The following is a 21,546-nucleotide window of genomic DNA, read 5'->3' as shown; positions in this document are numbered from 1 at the left end:
AAATATACCCCCACTGCTTATAGAAAAAAAAGATAAAAAAATCATTAGACCGTAACGGTAATTTTACATAAAAATCACATATTATTACAGTTTTAAAACTAGCTTCTCTTTAGAATTAAATATCTCGAGTTTTAGTTATGCCGAAGTCTCAATTTTGGTGTCGTTGGAAAGAAGCGGCACTCCAATAACGTGTGAAAATATATATTTAATAATAAAAGTCCTTTTAATTGGGTTTCAAAGGTTGGTTTACATTAGTCGTCTTACTGAACATCACCCCATTTCTTGCCTTACCCCAATTCGGTTTACCCAGAGCGATTAAAATACCTCTTTTCTACGTCTCAGGTTTTACCGAACATTTCTCAATGGTATGACATATTTTGCCACATTGCATCACCTGCAAAAACGTAATCAATTCGTGATGTTTGGAATACATTGCTTGCTTACACTCTACAAAGTTTCGTAACTCAGTTATTTTACAATTCGTGATCAACAGCAATGTGTGGGAGAAAATGAAAATCTCTCTACAAGCAAATGTAGATTGGGCAGCGTAAATACACGACTTAATTATCAGAAACATATGAAATAATGCAAGCAGAAAAAGCATTGCAAGAAAATCTAAAAACATGAGCGACTTAAACTTGTCTAACTATTGGGACAAAGGCTAGGTGTATACAGGCATACATTGTTCAAGTCGCTTTGGTGTTTTATAGCTTACGAATACTACAGTATTGTAGGTTGGTTAGGCCCCTATACTAAGTGGGATTGGCACAGGAACGAAAAAGTAACGATCAACTTTTGTAGGTGTGGTGATACAACAGGGAAGCAATGTAAATAATGTCTTTGGTAATTTGTGAAGGGATTGACATACAAAGTAGCACCAATGTAGAGATAGCACTTAACAAATCACAGGGAAATGTGAAATCTATATAACGGGTAAAATTTCCAAAGTAGATGTTTAACATCCATTGCACAATATAGTTGAAAGAATGTACAAATGTACAGTTTCAATACTCTTGCAGAATTCTTTTTTTCTAATTGGATTGCATACTACCCTGATAACCTGTTAAAACAATTTTGTTATAAAGTTTGCATATTAAAAGTTGTACAAAAATGCATACAGCTAAATTAATAGGTTAAAATGTATGGCATTGTTAAAAATCAAACAGCGCCCTTTCAAACAAAGGCAACTTCAAGCTTCCGATATGAAAGTAAACATTAATGCATTGTGTGTAATATGTGCACAGCTATGCACACACAAACTATCGTTTGCACATATGGAAAATTTAACCTACTTGTTGACATTGGTGATAACATAACACAGATGCATTTTACAACATGCATGGTGTCTTCATATGTCTGCTTGTGAGTTAACTTGTATGCAGCTTTGTGTGAATGAGTTAACTAATCTAACTTTTGTAATATTGATAAGAACAAGTATTTCTAAAAATAATCACCCACAAAGTTACATACATGGTAAGTCATAAGCTGGCACAAAGCTGTATGAAACAGAAAACCTGCGCTATAACAGCTATTGTTGCCCGGCCACGCAAGGATAAGCAAGTTACATTAGATTACAACTCACCAGAAGAGCCTGGTCCTTGACTTGAATCGGACATAGGTTGTGCATCCTGTAAGGACTTGGCAGATAAAACTCTGCTACCTGTGCTCATAGAAGAACATGGACTAGTTTGATCAATCTGCAATAAACAACTTGTGTTTACAATTTTGCGTAATGAAACATAGAAGCATGAATTTTTAAACAGTGGTTTAGACAAGGTAATAAAGGATTGGGGTACCACACACACATGCACACAATAAAGATACACTAGTAAGGAAAAACAATACCTTAATTTTTTAAAAGTTTTAACTCTTATATTTGGTAGACATTATGACCAGAAAATTAGACATTTTAATATCACATAATAACTTACCATGGCCATTTGTCCATTGTCAGGAACAGATTGACTATATTGACAACTTGGCATGTAAACTGGAAAAAGAAATCGGTATCACTTATTATTAATATTAGGAGTAGGCTAAGGATAGAGAGCTGGCATCATAACCAAAAAACCTACACCAACCATCACCTTTTTAGGACATTTATACACTATAATCTCACCTTTTACTTTGTCACTGTGCAGTTTTGGCATCCCACTTTCAGGCATATTTCCCGTAGCAATAGCCATAGCATGGGCTGGGTTTCTTTCAATGTATTGTTGGACTTGCGACATAGGATTAGTGGTCTAGAAAAGTAGGACTTTCTTATAACACTGTTATGGGTATGGACTTTGAGTTGGACTTGTCAATGAACATGAAGTTTAAGCCTAGGTTGGACCAACGCCTTTTAGTTTTAGTTTATACTTTTAATGTAAAATTTTATGCATACAAAAATAACATATTAAGACTTAGGTCTGTACAATACATGCTGTACATTCGCTATATACCACCTATCATGTAATGTAAACATACAAGCATATGAAAAATGATAGTATATATGTTGGCAAGGTACGCAAACCACTATGACAGACCACAGTGTAATTAATAAAAGCTTTACCTGGAAATCCCTTGCAATTTTCTGGAGATCAAACTGTACAGTGTTGTCCTGATAGCCAATAAGCTGTGGAGAATTCCAGTTCAGATTGTCCTCATTGCTGCAGCTCTGACCAGGCTGCAGTTAAAAACATATGTTGTAAATATTCTGTTACTTCTGCTACCAGGCATAATGTAAATATTCGTTCAATGGCTAATCTGTTGTGTCATTTATTAATATCATGCTCCCTTGCAAGTTGCCGCGTGTATAACTTCGTGAGTGAATATTCAGTTTTTACATGGCTGTCAACTAGGACAGCTCAGAACTGGTTTGGAGAAAATATTGTTTAAGTATTTTTGCCAAACCTACAGCCTTGAACCCTATATCTTCATGTTTACGAAGCAAGGGTTCTAACCAATTGGAACATTAATACATACAGGGTGCTTATTTAAATCACATTAAGCTTAACGAAAACACCACTTACTCCGTAGTCGACAGTTTTCATCATAGATTTTATTGATAAAGCGTCCATTACAGAAGGTTCATTAGGATTGGAGTGGACAGGGTACTTCTCATATCCCTGCGGCCCTGCTTGTTGGTTGTGGTTAGCATTTGGTTGGAAGTAGAGATTCATATTTGTAACATTGGCATCATTAACCTGTGCTTCTTGTTGAAAATTTGGGAATGGTGTAGGAGAAACATCTTGCTCGTGCTTGGCAGTATGCTGCATTCCCCCAACAACCATTTGTTTCTGAGCAACCCAGTTTTGGGTCTGCGTTTGGGCTTGGGTGTTCCACTGCTGGCTTGCTTGGGAATCCATTTTTGAGCATGCTTGGTAAGGACGTTTCAATTGGTTTCCAGAATAATTATCATTGGGCTGCGGTTCGTGGTATCCCTGTGCTTCTGTGTTCTGGTTATTGACAGGAGGATGGTACAACCTTGGTGGCTCCACAGGGTACTGGGCTGGGACTGAAGCATTTGGATTTTGAAACATGTGGTCCTGTTGTAAGCCATTGTTCAATGGGATTTGACCACGTGGATGCTGGTTTTCTGGAGGGACTTCTGTTCCCATAGGGTAAAACACAATATCTGAAGTATTGGTAAGAGGACCATTATCCTGCAGAAGAGCCAGCTCAATCTGTTCTTGCTTTATTGCTTCTTCATTACTGACATTATTGCAGAATACCTCATTGGTCTGGTTCGGCAAATTACCGACATAAATGTCCATGCGCTGCATAGATTGCGCTCCATACAATGTCATTCTATCTGTGGGTGGTGAATCCACGTTATTTGTGTACCTTGGTCTCTTGCCACCAGGCTGATCATTATCTTTAATAGGATTTTTCTCAGGTCCTCCCCCTGTGCCAATGGGGTTAACATCCCCATACAGAATAGCTTGCCCTGTGAAGTCAAATCGAAAAGCATTTGTTCTTTTCTTCATGTGTTCTTCTCCCTCTTGATCCCTATTTCAAAAAAAAAGATGTTTAGTGATTGAATTTTAAATAGGTGAAGAAGTCCTGCATTTTTCTCTAATTTGTGTCCTTATAATTTTAACATAACCCAATCTATCCTCACATGGCCGAAAAACGAGAGTCGTTACAACACGATGTTCTGTTTCATATCACTCATGCCAGCAAGTTATCAAACATGTACCTTTAAAAGTAATTTTTTTGTATGCTGACAATATGAACAACCAGACTAGTAAACAATGAGTTGAAGCAATAAATTTGTAGGAGAGATCTTGGACGCCCTAGCAGCTACAACATATATAGCTATTAATGTCTTCAGATTTGTTTTGTTATCGGTTCTAAAGTAAGTTAACCATTAATTGATTCTAAAGAATGAAATCCAGGGCTGTCTAGACTGCCTGGCTAAGTTAGGAATTGTTTGTAATACAACCAATAAGAAGATAAGGACTTAAATACTTTGACAACCCAAACACATGTTATTGCCAAGTAAAATCTAGATTACCAGACACATGACACAACAAGCATTTACATTGGCACTTTCTATGCAGCAACAAGAAAAATAACGAATAAGTGAGGGCATTTTATTTATCCCCAGGACAAGGTTAGTCGTTATAACATGGGTGTCTTGTTTCATATACCTTGTGCTCGCTTACGAGTTATCATATATGTAACTTTATAGGAGATTTTTTTGGGGGGATTTTTTATGTTTTTGTACAGCACAGCTGACAATTTAAATCGCGCATAAGAAACCACTGGTTTGAAGCAAATATTTGAAAATATATTATAATCTGGCAAAATACTCACGGAATAGGTCTGTGTGTAGATATGATATAATCTGGCCGATTATTCCTGAAAACCAAGCGGGCTGAGGCTGTCACCCAAATCCACTTGTTGTTTTTATGTAGAAGACGGAATACTGTTAACCCACTTTCACCTTTGCGCATCACTGCAAAAAAATTGGTTAATTGATGCGCAGCACTGTAAATAAATTAAATAAATGTAATTGAACTACACTCATGTGGTGGGGCAAGAACAGTCCACAACACAGGTGTTCTGTTTCATACACCACATGCCTGCTTATAAGTTACCACAGATGTAACTTAGTGAGTGATAATTTTGTGGATGTTTTTTTTTTATTTTTGTTATTATTTATTGCGTGGTACATGTATGCTGCATATGTAGTAATCAAATGCAAAACATATGGTTGATACCCACACTTTGTATGAGCATCAGCACAATGCATCATATCTGCAGAATGAACGAACTCATATCCTGATCTTTGCCGTAGTTGTTGCTCTGTATACCCAAGAACAATCTTCCCCCTAAACAATTTGTCGTAAAACATGGTTAACTATCATAGACCAACTTAAATATTCTTACAAACTAAACCAAGACTTTTCAAACTGGTAATTAGAATCTCATAAAGGGGAACAAACTTTATTGGTTGTTTACACACTTTCCACAAAGTACTGCATGTATTACACTACATATACTACCATGAAGGGTTGCAGACAATTTCAGAAGATTGAAGTTTAGAAATCCTCATGTTAGGCACTTTAATCTTGTAATATTGATGTTTAATTACACACCATATGTGGTGGTTTAATAACCTGCATGCAGATTATCAAGTAACATGCCAGTTTGTATCTCTTTTTCTGTATAGTTACTAATTTAGGCATGCATGAAGGTAATTGTAGAAGACTAGCATCAAAGAGCTTTGACCCTGGTTACTATGGTTCAAATCAAAAACTATAACCCACAATTCTATGTTTTGTCAGTACAGTGGCAATTGCGAAATTCATATACAACATTGTGTATGTTGCATTAAGTACCAATCATATCTCAATTTAATGCACTATTAAAATGTGAAAACTCTATTTCCACCAACACAATACTCACTTGGCATCGACTCCCAGTGGGGTGTAATCCAGTTTGTGCTTTGTTCGGAAGATGAAATTCTTCGTGCGAATTTCAAGGATTGAAGGACTTTGAAGTGGCGTTGCGTAAAGGAAAAGAGCTTGCTCTGGAGGAAGAAGAATGTTCTGTTCCCCTCTTCTGTTCTGGCCAGGAATCAGCCGCAAATGGCCAGTAAAGTGAAGTGCCTATCCAAATAGAAAATGATCATTAAACTATTAATATGGAAATAACTTGCAAACTGTATGCAAATATCAAACCTGTAGCAGGATTTTAAAAACTACTCGTTTGCTGCTATATCTTATCTCTTCGTTTTTTATTTAACGTAATCTTTGTTACCGTTTTAGAATAGACAAAAAAATGTTTTATATTTTTAAACTTACCAAAAATCCTGAAGAGTTGTCAAGCAAGCATCGAAGTCGACAAATAAACGAACGATACAACATTCCATTTCGAGACAGTTCTGTAATAAGGTTGTAAAAAAGTGATAAAAAATCATGGTTATAAATCATAGGTTTACATGAAAAAACACAACACAAATATAACATACCACTATGCTAGCGTATGGTATACGATAAAAATAATTAAATATAAATTATTTTATTCTCGCGTGACAGGACAGTCATAATAGGTTGTAAAAGGTGGTCTGTTTCATACACATGGTGCCCGCATACAGCTTAACACATATGTAACTTTTTAACAAAATATTCGAGGATATCTTTATTGCTTTGTCGACAACTGTGTTCCAAGATGTCAGGTTTAAAATTTCATCTCAATTACCTTTAAACATATTAGCAGAGAGTCCATGGTTAGTATATTCTGGAACTTGTGGGGTTTCTCCATCAACAGGTGGAGTTGTTTTAGGTGGACACTTTGGGTTCATATACATTTGTCGGGTAAATAAGTCCCGGTCTTCAGCATGGATCAAATCCAACATAGATTGATTCATTACATCACACTATGGGAAAATAAATAATTTGAATGAAGAATTATTGTTACTTATATAACCTTATGTGGTAGGCAGTCATTATAACCGAAGTGTTCCTTTTCACACACCCCAGGTATGCTTATCAGTTACCACAACTTTATAGATAATTGATTTGAGGGGATGGAGCAACTGCCATTGAGTGTCCTGCCCACAGAGACTCACAACGATAGCAGCTTTAATTCTTGAACCCGTAACCTTCAAGTTAAAGGAAGCCATGCTAACCACTATGCCACGGCATCAGAGTGGTGTTTTGATAGTATATTTAGATACCATATTACCGACCTGTGGGAAACCAAGGTATTCTTGCACTGTTTCACTGACATAAAATATGTTGAAATCCTGGGGTACAACAATGATGAAGCCATTGATTGCCTATGAAATAATCAGTATTTAAATCTTAAAAATCTTATTGTACAACAGCAGATGCAATTTAATAAATGTAACTTGCTTTATTCTCGCGTGACAGGAAAACGGGTGTTCATACATCTAGTGCCAGCTTACAAGTTACCATGTACCTTACTTTGTAGAGGATTATTATGTGTTAAAATAACAAATTAAGAGAATGAAAACAGAAAGTACAACCAATATATTTTACAACCAACATATTTCAATTCAGGTGTGAAACTTGTTCAGTCAAAAAACTTCTTCATTGCTCTTGTTTAGGAGTTGCAACTACCCAAGTAATATTTATCATGCCAAAATCAATGTCTGACATCAATTACGCAACATTCTGTGTATGATTAATAGGCCATTCACAAAATAGTTAGATCAACAAAGTATGACGTACCATGAGTGATAATTCGCTTTCCGATTCACTAAAACAGGGCACTTCATTTCGAGTGTTGTTTGACAAATACAGCGCAGGATCATGGTCAATTTCGTTCCGTTTGTTGACATCTAAACACAAAAAACTGGAATGAGAGTATGAATACTTTAATATAGATATGACCGCAATATAAGCTATACAATAAGAAATTTATTTCTCTTATATGCACGGCAATAACTTTCCAAAACCTCATGTTTATCAACATGATATAATTTGCCAGCGCTTAATAGCCTGAAGCACCCATCAGTGCTTCTGGCTAAATTAAACAATCTTGTTTATGCCTAACTTGATTTACAGTTTTTCTCTTTTTCATTCCAAAACTGTTTTACTCATACATCAACAAATGGATAAGATTTTTATACTGTACCTTTAAAAACAACACTTTTCAAAACAAATCAAGCTGGTTTAAAGAGGAGTATAAAGAGTAATTAAAACTGTTCCCTCTTTTGTGTTTAATTCATGAAATTGAAATGACTGTTTAAAAATGTTTAATAAAAGAATGTAATCTGATGTTATAATTAGGTTGTGTTCCCATATAAAAACTGTTTTGTGTTTTTTTTTTCTATTCAGGACATGAAATATTTCGAATTTTAATTTGTTTACAAAACTTTGTTGACATTTAATCATCTGCATAACCAAGGTTATTAAAGGCTGTAGTTAAACCTGTACCAAGTCACAACCATTCCCCACCACAAACTTAAAATACACCAGACAAACATTTCCTGTTAAAACTGAGTTTGAGGCAATGCTATAAATATTGTTTTTAAAAGAAAGATAATCAATTTAAACATGACTTGCATGGTTTTATTTGAACAACATAAGTTATTTTATTTAGAATATCAAACGTATTAAAAGGTGATAATTTTAAGTCTGCCAAATTGTGGGTGTTTGTTTAGATAGGCGTGTGTTTACAGCGCACTAATTTAATTGGGAGAGATCACGTGACTAGCCTACCGTGTTCCGAAAATGAACACGTCATGCCAAAGTTTGTGATCGTGAACTGTAAACGTTTACATTCGTTTTCGAGCGCACGTCGCCGCGTGCTAGCATACGTGGCATGGCAAAGAAAAATTGTACGCGTGGGTGGGCAGTGATGAGATTTGAATTCGTGCACGCTTTCGCCAGCAGCCCCTTTTATACGTTCAATGATTCGTAACATGTTTTTGACTGCTGTTTAAAATTTGCTTTCATAACTTTGGGGAGCTAATTTGATATTAAAAGTTGAGGTTTACATTCGAAAATGGATTTTTTTAAACAACGCGCAAAAATAAACCTGATTATTGAATTGTTATCATAAAAACAGAATAAAATTCGTAATAAAATAGTTGGACTTTGGTAAGCAACTCATAATGCATAGATTTTGTTCATGCTCTTGAATTGTAACTCTACGCTGATAAACGTTATTGCAACGTTTTCACCGAAGTGAAACGAACGAATAGTTTGCTCCCATAAGACGGTAAAGAGCGGTGCGTACGTGCGGTCAACCAGGTTGGAAAGTTTACAGATAAACGACAAAACCAGTCAATTGGAGTTTTGGATTTGTTGTATTTCGACTTGGTAGGTGCTTTGGAGTATGACCGTCTCGCGTGCGAAGAAAACGTATGAATTAACCATTTATTTCATATGACGTTTCCCAAATCTTTTTGTCTCCGGTGCATTTCGTTTACGCTCGACGGAGCGCACTTTTTTCGCTGCCCGATGAACCGTCTCTCTATTTTTCCTAGGCTCGAACAGCCATGTTTGTTTTCGAACCAGAACGCTGCTCAAAACTGACGCAAAAACCCTTTCGTCCCGAATCACCCCCATTTCACCCTGCATGGCGACGCAACGGATTCAGAGAACAGAACTAACGGTGCGGAGCGACTTTCCAAAGCCTTGGTTTTTCCCGTTGCTTGAATAATTGATAAGACAAATTTAAAGTTTAATAAATTATGAAGTGCGAAGTAAATTTACCCAATGACTTGTAGGTATATTTTAATTCAACTTAAAATAAACACGAAGCAACGTCGGCGACTTCAGGAGTCGGTGTTTTTTGTCGGTCAACATTGCAAAAGCAGTAAATTTTCTTCGCGAAAGTACGCCCACAATCTGATTACGCTTTCTCTTTAGCATAACAATAGCCTCACACGAACTACAGCCTTAGGCGAACTAGTCACCGCAACTGGATCTCGTTTATGTTGGTTTGATGGAGATAAATAACCAAATAATTTAACAACTACAGGAACCATTGCTAGACATTCAATTCCTCGAAATCAAAGTTATTTCCGATCTGTTCCTAGTATTTTTAACAATGTGTATTCATATAGTGGGGTAGGGGAAGATGGGACACCTTTAGCACAAAATATATAAATATCCTGGTCGTGTTTTAAACAAATAACAATAGTCTATTAAAGTCGCGAGGACAAGGATTTATAATTCTTTAAATGTTCTTTGTATACTACCAAAATGTACGAAAAAATAGAATGAAAAGGTGTCCCATCTTCCCCCACCCTACTATATACAACATCGACGTAATTATGTTTAATTTACATTTTACTATATATGGGTTGAGTATGTTAAAGTTTAATCGTTTTGTTGTAGGCCTATAGTTTATCTAATATCCATGCATGGCTTACTCATCATATATATAGAATATTGAATAAGCCATACATAGTTTATGAACATTTGTGGTAACATTACTAAAATAAACAGAAGAGAAATATGGAAACGCGCCATTTATGTCTTGAGATTAATTACTTGTGCAAGAAACGTGCAAGTAACCCTTTATCGGCAACAATGGCATGTTAAGTAATTGTTCTGTGTATGAAGTCACCGCACGTTTTCACAACGGGCTAAACTAAGCTTTAATCTTGATTGCGAATTTCACGGCAATATTCTGTTAATGCTGCTGTCGCAAATAGTATCTGGTGGGGCGTATTGTAAATATTAGTAAACGGCATTCTTTTTAAACCACGGTGCTTAGTGGAAACTAGGTTAACGTGATATTTCGTTGCCTTATAGCAAGAATAAATGCATAAGCTACACGGATAAGCCATCGTGGGTCATGAGATTTGTAAACACGTATCTGTACAGAGATTTTAAAATCATAGGAAGCGAGAGATGTGACACATTTTAAATCTACTTTCTTGTTCCATTTGATATTTTCTATCCTCACGACGCGTAGACTGTTGTTAATTGTTTAATACACGGTCAGGATATCTGGATATTATGTGGGTATCTGGATATACCCCGCAGTACTATATGACTTGTTTTGTCCAACGATGTTTCAGATGCAGTACATGCGTCATGACTTCTATTTGTAAATATGTTCCCACACGATTAAGAAATACCAACCTGTGTAGTAACTCTTGTTCCTGAGGTAAGCCACAGCGAGACGAAGAATTGAAAGTTTATCAAGCTTGTTTATCACTTCCTCTGGGAAAGGTATGAGTTTGGCAAGGTGGTCCAACTCAGAATTCAACCTGTCCCGATGTCGCTTGCTTGGGTTTGACTTGCTGGATTCGCCGGAGTCTTTGTCTCTGTCGGGATGGGATAACGGTTATTAAATTGGATAAAGTATACTGTGGGGTAGGATGGGTACCCTAAGCAAATTTATTCCACATTTCTTGATTGTGTTTTAAACGATCAACAATGCTCCTTTAAAGTTGCAGGCTACGTTGTATAATATGTGAATATTTTTTGTCTATTAACAAATTGGACAAAAAAATAGAATGAAAACATGTCCTTTCTTGCTATATGTTTTGTGTGTAAACATATGAATCATACACGCTTTAAATTTCTCTCGGCTTAAATTAGAAAAACCGGGTGCACGGAAAAACAAATTGCGCAACATCGAGAATGCGTTGGCCATAAAGCAACTTGTTTCCGGGTACAAGTTACGCTGCTCGACTCAAACCACGTGACGTTGTTAATTCTAAGCACGATTTCTGTCCAAACGAGAGTGAGTAAGCATTTCATTGAATAGTTTACAAACATTTGATTCATTATGAAGGATTTCTCTTTTCCGGGATTTTAAATTTATACTTATCAGTTCAATGAAAACAAAAATGGACGATAATAGTGATTATCTAGTAATGTTTTTACAACCAATTGGTATGTACCCTTATGATATACCAAGCTTTTACATTTCGTTTGTCGAAACGATTTATTTAATGACGTCAATGGTTTGCTGATTAAAATCGCGTCAACAATATAAGATGCTGTTTCTTGTTTCTTTCCCAGCATAGCAACACAAAAGCGGAAATTTTCCAAAGTACTTGGCATTTATTAGTTGAGACTTCACCCGATTTGCCATTTCAACGCCAGTTTTGGTTGCTTACAGTTAATTTCGAAAAAAAAACAGATTTTCGAGCCGCTTAACTTTCCATGCGAGGAAAAAATGGTTTATCTCTATTTGCAATCCATCACGGGCAGCGCATTTACAGGTATCACGCGAGAGAGCAGCCCTTGGACATGTTTTTCTCTTTCAACCTCTTCCTGGATATTCCTTTTTATTATCGTTCCACCTGACCCAACATCTTTCTACCTTGAGCTTTTTGTCTCGCCCCTTTCACTCGTGTTCCTGTTCGTCTGCTTGTGTTTGCTTTGTGTACTCAACTATACTTTAGTTTGCGTTTGCTATAACTCAACCTGTTTGCAGACGAGACCGGTTGATATACTGTTCAAAAATACCAATAATTCTTCCACATACATTGTCAGATATAGAGCCATATCCAAACAATCAACAATTAACACCTCTTACTTTTTAGGCTGAGGCCTTCTTCTCTTTTTCCCAGCGTACTGGGCTCCTCCCCCGTTCAACGGTGCCACAGTTGGGGCAGACATCGTTTTGCAAAATTCCGCTGCTAACGAACTTGATTTATCAAAATAATAATATACACTAAATGCTTCTCAAAGAAAATAACCTTAAAATAAACCTGATCAGTAACAGCGCGCAACAACGTGAACTTTAAAATGTTTCTGAAAGAACAACAAAGCTCCCGTATCGATAAACACGTCCTGCCTTGCTGGCCGAAGAAACGAGCGCTCAGAGCCTGTTTTTTCACTGTCTTCATGGTCCGCTGCCTCATTTTAACGCTCAAGCGCGACAGCGTACATTGTATGTGCACACACAAGCTTGCCGTCACGGACTGAATACGTAAACACCATGATAGAAGTCGTCATGAAACCGCAGTTGAGACGGAAGACGTTTTATGTCTACGTTTTGGGATACTGGCGGATATAATAATATACTTTCAAACTTGCCTGCCGGCTATTCAAGTGTAATTAGCTTGGGCGCGTTTAGGTTAACCACACTTTGCTTAGGTTAGGTGTCTAATCTGACCCTCACCAAAACAAAAGCTATAACTTTATCAATTCTATATTCACTGTTCATAAACCTGTCCCGAGAAGCGAAAAAATGTATATTGCCAAAGGCTTTTGGCAGAGCACACAGCATGGGTGGCAATAGTGAGTATATTACCGCAGTAGAACCTTATCCGGCAAAATTGTTCCTCGTTGGTGAACCTGTTTCGTCATTCTTTTAATCATTAACCCGCAGTTGGATTACAAAAAATAGACGAGGTGGTTTTGTGTACAATCCGCATCGCCGCATCGCCAAAGTGAAGTAAACATTACACCCGCAGCATCCGTAATATAACTTAAGCGTTGCGAAATACAAGCAGCAAATATCGTGTTCGCCTTCAGTAAGCTGTATGGGTGAAATTTATACCGGATGTAGTTACTTTATAATTTTCCAAATAGTTTATCAAAAACTCATTTTTATTTTTTTAAATTCCACCATTTTTCTGACCAGTTATTTTTAGAGAGCGCCCCCAGCGCCATCGCGCGGTTGAGGTTAAGCAGAACATTCGTCAGTGGGTGGGACAACACGAAATTTACCCTGATTTTTTGGCCACGGCTGAATTTTTTTGAGCAAGAAACAAATTAAAAAAACGAAAAAATATACATCCTGTGCTGTTGTTTATATATATTACAAGTAACTGTCGTATTTGTGACACTTATGCCATTTTTGCCCTTTTCTTCGTTGTTTTAATCAATTTAAACTTCGTAACTGAATTCGTAGAGGTAAGTAACAAATATGTTATGTCATATACCTCAGGTAATTATGCAAGTATCCACTTACCTAAATCATAATAATCCACTGTCTTTAGTGAAGCGACGCCTTTGATCTTCTAAAACATTAACTTGAACCTTTAGTTAATCTTCTCAGACATTGACTTGAACACTTCAACTGCTGGTAATCTACTATAATGAGCAGTAGTTATACTTATCAGGTTAAAAAACTTGAATTATAGTACTGTGGAGGAAGATCTTTAACACATAATATCTAAATAACCTGATCGTGTTTGAAGCAATTAATAACGGTCAATGGGAGTCGTGAGGATACGGCTTTACTATTTTTTATTAATGCCAAATGGGACGAGAAATAAAATGAAAAAGTGTCCCACCTTGCCCCAACCCGCTAAATATGACTGAAAATTCATTGTGTTGGACAAGGTGCATAGAATTATGGTAACGCAACTATATAGTCGTAAAATATTGGTGTTCTGTTTCATACACCTCGTGCTCGTGTATTTGTACAGCAAGTATAGATTCAAGCATTTTAAAATTATTTATTATTGTATCGAATGTGAAATTGACGAAGACTACATTAGTTTGAAGTTGCCATGAAGAAATAAAAGGGAAACGGGACCTTTTAAAAACGGACTGATTGACTCTTTTTAATGAACTGGGGGTATGTAATAACAACAAAAGAAAAAAATGATTAAAACAATAAATGCACATCTATGTTATATATACAGAAAAGAAGAATAGGTTACATTGCGGGAGGCTAACAGTGTTGTAGCATGCTGTATCATGTACACGTTGAAGGGAGTATTTCACACCTATACGATATATTGTTAGACAACCTTTGAACCGAGTAAAAAGGTTACACATTCAAAAAAGGTTACACATTGTAACATCATACAGCACAACGCGGTAACATTTTAATCTAATTTGTATTAAATTTGAGCAAAGTATTTATAATGATCAGTCCTAAGTTATTATTAACTCTGTACCTGTTGGGCAAATTTAAGGTTTAAGAGACAAAAAAGTCAGCGAAATAAATAGAAACAAAACTCCATGAAGTAAAACAATTTCGACGCCAAAGACTGAAAACGAGTTGCATATGGCCATATAGTATGCCAGAAATCACAAAATAAAGAAAAAAGGCAGCAGTTTCCCGCATGACAAAAAATGGCAAAAACTAAAAGGTCCTGATGTTATTTAGAATCAACTACTTGGATAACTAACACTGTCGCGAAAAGCGTGACCGCTACAGCCACATCTTCATCACGGCTCGGTGTTTTTAGAACCGTCAGCCTCCCGCCGTGAGATGGACACGCACATAGTTTGAGGGATTAACGAAATTCCGGCCAAGGATTCGGGCAAAACGTGGCCATCCTTGTCGCTGCGTCGAAACGTACATTTTCTTAGGAATAGGACCGAGTAAAGAAATATCTGCATACGTCCTAATGCCTCCCCTGCGCACCGTCGCCTCCCAGCACCAAACAGCATAACTTGTTCCGCCAATGCGCTGTTAAAACCTCCAGACTGATCCAAAAGGAATCTTTCAGGTCTACAAGTTATTCCACGTTTGAAGTACATAATGGGTAAGTACATAGACGATGCAAGAAAGAGAGAAGAAATCCCAGAGATGTATGCTAGAGTTCACCCAATCCATTACCCCCAGCATATTCTATATTACCCCACTCCATTAGTCCGGAGATTAAGCTGGAAGTTGTCCCATTACCCCAGCATAACCTATTCTGTATGGGCGAGGCCCTACACAGCGCGACACGCAATATGTCCTGACATTGGGCCGAAGTTGTCCCATTACCCAAGCATAACCTATTCTATATTGGCGAGGTTCTATATGGTTCGACACGCCTAAGATTCAGGTCAGAGTTGACACTATACCCTAAACACACCTAAAACACTATATACGTTAAATCTTCCTATAGTAGTATATCCTATAGTGGAGTGGGGTAAGATAGAACATGTTACATAGTTACCGACTACATCTGTTATATCATTCTAACTTACCGGAATTGAGCAGGCGAGTCCCACACTGCAGTATCGTGGTTAATTGACCGCATGCTGATTAACATCATTGTGCCTTTCGGGATTAAATATCCATTTAGCATCGTGTCTTGCACAGGGGCGTGTGGCAGGGTAAATGGTACGAAACTACAATGTCTTTCAACTTCCATTATAAGGGCCATTGTGTACGGGAGTTGATTTCTTTCGGAGTACCTGCATTCCATTAATGAATAGATAAATTAATGTTTGGAATTCGCTCATTAATAGTTTTGCTATTAATTTTCTCAATTGTTTCACTAATATGATCTTTGATGTCGTTTTCAAGGGAATGAATAAAGTAGGGCGGGGGAACTTTTAAAGTTCTATGGTGGTCACATTGAGTCTCGAACACGATACCCAATGGTTAATGTTCCAGGTGTATAATACGTCATTTATAATAACCATATATATTAAATTTACAGGCATAGCTTTACCTCGGTAAACGTTTTTCGTTTTTCACGAAGTGGTCAATTTCCTTCTGTGCCCTTTCTTGTGCCGCCTGGTAAGTGGACCAATAGACAATCATCCATGCGAGGGCAACGGTCATCGTGTCCACTCTAGCGCCGAACAAGTCAGCTACCTGGTAATCATAGCAACATATAAACGTTTTGCGAACTTTTTATTCTTTCTATCATAGGGTTGGGTAAAAGCAAAGAGACATTGTTTCATTGTTTCATTCTCTTTTCTTGTCTTTTTGGTAGTAAATAAAAAATAATTACAAATAAAAATAACCATAGACCCGAGACTGTGAAAAGGGTTTGTTAAATGTTATAAAAACACCACTAGGAAATAAAGTATAGCTAACGGTATCCCATCTTATACCGCAGTAGGGCCTATAATGTTAAACGTGAAAGTATTAATAAGAGGCAAACGAAAGACGAAGATAACGTGTTTCCTGTGTCCTTTTGCTGACCGGCGTGGCATTTTGATAACTATATGTTTTCATTGCAAAAATGCAATCAATGCCCAAACGTTCAAACCTTTACATATGACGGACAATCGACTAGATTAAAATATTTAAATTTTTTTACCACTTTCATGACTCTGCTTTCTTCGTATTGTGGATCGTTCTTTAGTTTTTGCCAAAACTTCACAGTACAGTCAACACCGTTGGTAAGCCAGACACCATTGTCTTCGGTATGTCCGTTCGAAACCGTTGCGAGTTGCGCTTTCCGATTTCGTATACAACGTTCGAAAAACCTTTACAGAGAGTTTTTTGGGGTTGTAAACTATAAAGAAAAGCTATTCACAACTGTTTCTATGACAGTTTCTTTGCCTATGAGTTCAGAAAGGGATCAAGAAAACGTTTAATATATGGGGAACCAGGAACGGCAATAAACCAATGGCAAATTAAATCTTATTTTTTAACAATTTACTACATGGCTTCTTACACAGGGGCCCACAGTTTTAAAATAATGGTAACTAGGTTTTAGGACTAAAATATTAAGAAACGCTACGCAAGATCTAAGTTAGTGAGACCAACCTGTTTAACGATTGGGTTAACTGAATATATTTTTGTAATCCATTTCTCCAGAGCATTCGGACCGCTGGGATAAAATTGACTAACATAATCGCCTCATTTGAATTACGCAAGTTTTCTACCACACGAGAAATTTCGTCAAGTTCATACTCGGACAGCCTGTTAATCAAAACACCTTATTCATTATATTATTCATGTAGTAGGGTAGGGAAGGACCGGACACCTTTAACACATACTATCCCAATATCCTAATCGTGTTTTAAACAATTAACAACGGTCTTTGAGGGTCTGGTTTTATATTTCATTAAATTTTATTTGTTTACTACCAAATGGGACGAAAAAATAGAAGAAATAGGTGTCCCATCTCCCCCACCCTATTATATAGTATAGTTATGATTTGCAAAATGCTTACGTATTTCCCAGCAGCATGTCCGCTGCCGAGCGGCACAGTTCTTTTGTTATGACCTGCAGTATTTCGTCTTTCAGGTCAGGCTTGTCTGATGTCTCTAACAGTTTATCGCACATGCAAGCAGCTTCCATATAGATTCTGTCTTCGATAGAGCTATGCCGCGTTCCATTCTGCAGACCATGTTTGACTGCAACGTCTGTTTTCTCGCCACCGCCGTTGACAAGTTGTTTAACCACAGCTACAGCTAACGTGCGGTATCGTTTGTGTTCTGATACTGCTATATGTGAGAATGCAAAGCTCTTCCCTTCCAATATATACTGTGTCGTGTGAAGCTCAGGACGCATGGAATATCTGCATAAAAATGTATAATAGGTCGGGGTAACATGTATAATAGATGGGACAAGTCCAATTGTCAGTCCTCTTTAAAGAATATTTACAAATTTATATAACAGACTCTAAAAGAGCGTCGTTAATTGTTAAAAACACGGTTAGGGAATCTGCGATTATATGTTAAAGTTATTACATTTTACCCCACAGTACGACATTAGTAAATTGCGAATAGGTTTTGTAGTTCCCATAATTTGTTACCTTGCAGAATGTGTTGACAGGCATTCCTCAACCGCTTTACCATTGACAACGACCACTAAAGTTGAGCCAAAGTAGACTGAGAACACGTCGCCGTAGGTTTTCCGCATGCTTTCTAATATGAGGTGGCTTTGTCGACCCATAGAGAACAAATTGCCGACCAATGGCCAGGCTGTGGGACCGGGAGGGATGCCCTGTCTTTTTCGTAGGCACACATACAGCGTCAGAACAGAAACAGCAGTGAATGCTACAGGAACCGCGAACGATCTTCCAGCGTCGAGCAAAATTGCGGCGGTGATCATCATGCAGACAGCAAGCGGCAATAATTCTGTTTGCAATTCCGCCAATGTTTGCTCTGGGGAAGTAATGACGTCACAGTACAGTTTCCCGTCTGTGCTTTGCGCAACATTCTATGCGTATACCCCTGTGATGTACATAAATAATACATAAACATCTGTATTATGCTCGGACTAAGCGAATGCATCCGAAAATAAACTAACATAATAATAATAATAATAAACATTACACGAGACGTGAGTTAAAATGTATTTACTGTCATTATCCCGTGTTAGTCTATCTTTTGTATCGCCTACAATACCTCGGGCAAAACCCTTCTAATGTGGTTGCCCACACCGATATACAGTTCCTTCATTCTACCTTCGCATATTACAAATGGTACCTGACAACTCATAAAGTTTACAAGCGCAACAGTGACTGTTAAAGTTTAAATTTACGACTTTGTTTGCTGTCTCGCCACATTTGCTCGTTGTACTCTCCTGTGTTAAGGGTTTGCTTTGGCAATAAATCGGGCTGAACGTTTAGCTGCTTGCAAAAACAACGTAGTCAAACGCAGCCATTTATACGATCTGTCTATAACTCGTCTACTATGATAAATGTAGAGTAAAGCTTTGCGGCCGCCTCACACCTATGTGCCTTTACAGGGGCAAATAATCGTTCGTTCCTTCAGTCTCTCGGCCGATGAACTCAGAAAGGTCGTGACTGCTCAGCCGTAACGCCTAAGAGGAATGTCGAAATATTAGCCCCGAATGGCGTCGCCTGGCGTGTCATACTTGAGTCAAGTTACAAGAGAATGAGCGCTTTCTTTCGAAGTGCATGAGGTGATAGGACTTGTGACAACGACACATGAAAGCTATGTTGATTGATCTGACGCGTTAAATTTCATGCACACTGACTGCGCGTTATGTGTTGAATGCTTCCACAGTCGAACACCACTTAAAAAACATTTAATAAAAGGCTCAGTCATATTCTGACGTGCGCCAAATCCACACTTTTTAGGTGGTAGATATGTCTTTATAAATGCGCGCGCTATACTAGTAATTGACAAACACATTTCTGCGTTTGTCTTTGCAACACCGAACACGTTTAATTAAATTCTTCTGTAACTGATACCGTGCGCACAAGCTTTTCAACAAAATTCCTTGGCCCTGAGTTTTACACAATTTATTTTAACAAGGCCGCATTATCAGCATTAATTCAAATTCAATGGCCAAAGTTACATAATAACCTCTTTAATCTTCACAAAAAAAACTATTATACAGTAGGGTGGGGAAAGACAGGACTCCTAATTGTATTTTCTCGTCACATTTGGTAGTAAACAGAGAACATTTAAAGAATTCTAAAACCGTATTCTCACGACTCCCATAGACCATTGTTAATTGTTTAAAACACGATCAAGATACCTAAATAATATGTGCTAAAGATGTCCCACCTTCCCCCACCCTATTATAGTACTGTGGGGAAGATGGAATACCGTTAGCCCCTATGGCCCATAATTCCTGATCGTGTTTTAACAATTAACAACGCATCTTTCCATTCGCGAGGATACGGTTATTTAAACCAGTAATTTTTTTGTTTACTTTACTAAAAAATAGGTCGAGGAAGTGGAATGTCCCATATTACCTAAGCAAACCATATATAGTAGTGTGGGGAAAGATGGGACACCTTTAACACATATTATCCAAATATCTTTATTGTGTTTTAAACAAATAACAACGGTCCATGGAAGTCGTGAGGTTACGGTTTTATAATTCTTTGAATGTTCTTTGTTTACTACAAAATGGAAAGAGAAAATAGAATTAAAAGGTGTCCCATCTTCCCCCACCCTACTACACCTCATTTCTCCGTGTAATGTGTTGTACAGTATAAGTTGGGATAAGATGGTTAACGTTTTATTCTCTTGCATCGTCCCATTAGATATTAACAAACAACATCTACAGAATATTAAATGCGTATCTTTATTTTGGGCGGCTATAACGCAAGTTAACATGCAAAACATTTACTGGGTTTGTTATGATTGAATGGGTGTCGGTGGCGAAGAAGGCGTGTCAGAGATGTGTGTGTAGCGACACCTTGCGGGGATGGTTACTAATATAATATAGCTTGAATGTTACGCCATTGGTTGGGACATCATGGGTAACGGTAGGGTGGTGTAAAATGGGACGCTATTAGCACCTAAATTTAACATACTAATCGAGTTTTAAGCTATTAAGAACGCTATTATAAAGTTGCGGCGATACAGTTATACAACTCTGTTAATATGTTTACTAACAAATGGGTTGATAAAAGGGAAATAAAACTTTCACCATCTTACCCCACCCCACTATATGTAACAATATGTGACTTTTTCTGTTACCTCTGCTACCAGACATAATATAAATATTTTTTCAACAGCCCAACTGATATGAAAAACGTTGTCATGCTGCGTGTTTTACATACCAGTTTATCTTGATGAAGTCTTGCCAAACGGCAAACGAAACGTCGACGAAACACTACGTTTTTGATACCAGATGAGCCGTTAAAAATATTTGATATGTGACTTATACAATACTATACATTGTATCCTACTAGGGCGTGAATAGCAAATTGTATTAAACACGCCTCGTTTAAATTACAGACCGGTTATTAACGAAGTAGTAAGATTATACTTCGCATTACAGTAAGCTTGTATTTTGTATATGTTTGATTATCCTGTATAATTGATTTTATCGAAACCACATATGTTAATGTTATAGCATTTGCCAGCTGCCAGATTTGTATATACAAAACAAAACGGAAATTATGCACGTGACGGACCACATATTTCATGAATAATATTTCTGTTTTTCAAAAAAAAAACTTTTTTATCGTTCAAATTGTACCTAAAAAAGGCATTTTGATTTTTAAACGCATACAAAATTACCAATGAATTGAATGTATTTTAG

At 37.2% G+C, this 21,546-nt stretch overlaps 2 protein-coding genes and 1 long non-coding RNA gene across 6 annotated transcripts; 1 reads left to right on the top strand and 2 right to left on the bottom strand.

Annotated features, from left to right (window-relative positions):
• The first annotated feature begins 34 nt into the window (after positions 1–34).
• LOC113474749 lies at positions 35–450 on the top strand. The gene is made up of 2 exons (XR_003396434.1): positions 35–240; positions 343–450. It is a non-coding gene; the product is annotated as an uncharacterized LOC113474749 (long non-coding RNA).
• Positions 417–12,690, bottom strand: ahr (transcription factor protein). 4 transcript variants are annotated; one of them, NM_001078183.1, is given in 15 exon segments: positions 417–1,060; positions 1,583–1,697; positions 1,932–1,990; positions 2,120–2,243; positions 2,555–2,668; positions 3,015–3,993; positions 4,804–4,945; positions 5,215–5,321; positions 5,899–6,101; positions 6,297–6,376; positions 6,694–6,871; positions 7,184–7,273; positions 7,689–7,798; positions 11,061–11,245; positions 12,469–12,632. In NM_001078183.1, coding segments are annotated over 15 exon segments (2,598 nt in total). In that variant the 5' UTR covers positions 12,552–12,632; the 3' UTR covers positions 417–1,031.
• A 1,631-nt stretch (positions 12,691–14,321) lies between these two features.
• Positions 14,322–18,806, bottom strand: LOC100185377 (cytochrome P450 1A2-like). Its single transcript, XM_002119135.5, has 7 exons — positions 18,329–18,806; positions 17,744–18,091; positions 17,335–17,490; positions 16,883–17,051; positions 16,286–16,431; positions 15,816–16,025; positions 14,322–15,348 (listed from the first exon to the last, which is right to left on the bottom strand). The coding sequence occupies exons 1-7, from the start codon at positions 18,628–18,630 to the stop codon at positions 15,063–15,065; spliced, it is 1,617 nt and encodes a 538-aa protein (XP_002119171.1). The 5' UTR covers positions 18,631–18,806; the 3' UTR covers positions 14,322–15,062.
• Between the last annotated feature and the right edge of the window lie 2,740 nt (positions 18,807–21,546).

This window comes from Ciona intestinalis, chromosome 12 (assembly GCF_000224145.3).
Source record: "Ciona intestinalis chromosome 12, KH, whole genome shotgun sequence".
NCBI lineage: Eukaryota > Metazoa > Chordata > Ascidiacea > Phlebobranchia > Cionidae > Ciona > Ciona intestinalis.
The sequence above is the reverse complement of the archived record's forward strand: the minus strand, read 5'-3'. Positions and strand labels throughout refer to the sequence as shown.

Bases quoted from the DNA above. Each gene is read 5' to 3' on its own strand.
- ahr (XM_026836895.1), bottom strand. From the start codon at position 8,886: ATGTTACGAATCATTGAACGTATAAAAGGGGCTGCTGGCGAAAGCGTG. The intron at 7,274-7,688 runs GTACGTCATACT...ATTATTTCATAG, and splicing joins AAAGCGAATTATCACTCATG to GCAATCAATGGCTTCATCAT. The intron at 1,698-1,931 runs GTAAGTTATTAT...TGTTTATTGCAG, and splicing joins ACAATGGACAAATGGCCATG to ATTGATCAAACTAGTCCATG.
- LOC100185377 (XM_002119135.5), bottom strand. From the start codon at position 18,630: ATGATGATCACCGCCGCAATTTTGCTCGACGCTGGAAGATCGTTCGCG. The intron at 16,432-16,882 runs GTAAAAAAATTT...TATGATTACCAG, and splicing joins AAAGCAGAGTCATGAAAGTG to GTAGCTGACTTGTTCGGCGC. The intron at 15,349-15,815 runs GTAAGTTAGAAT...AATAACTTGTAG, and splicing joins GACTCGCCTGCTCAATTCCG to ACCTGAAAGATTCCTTTTGG.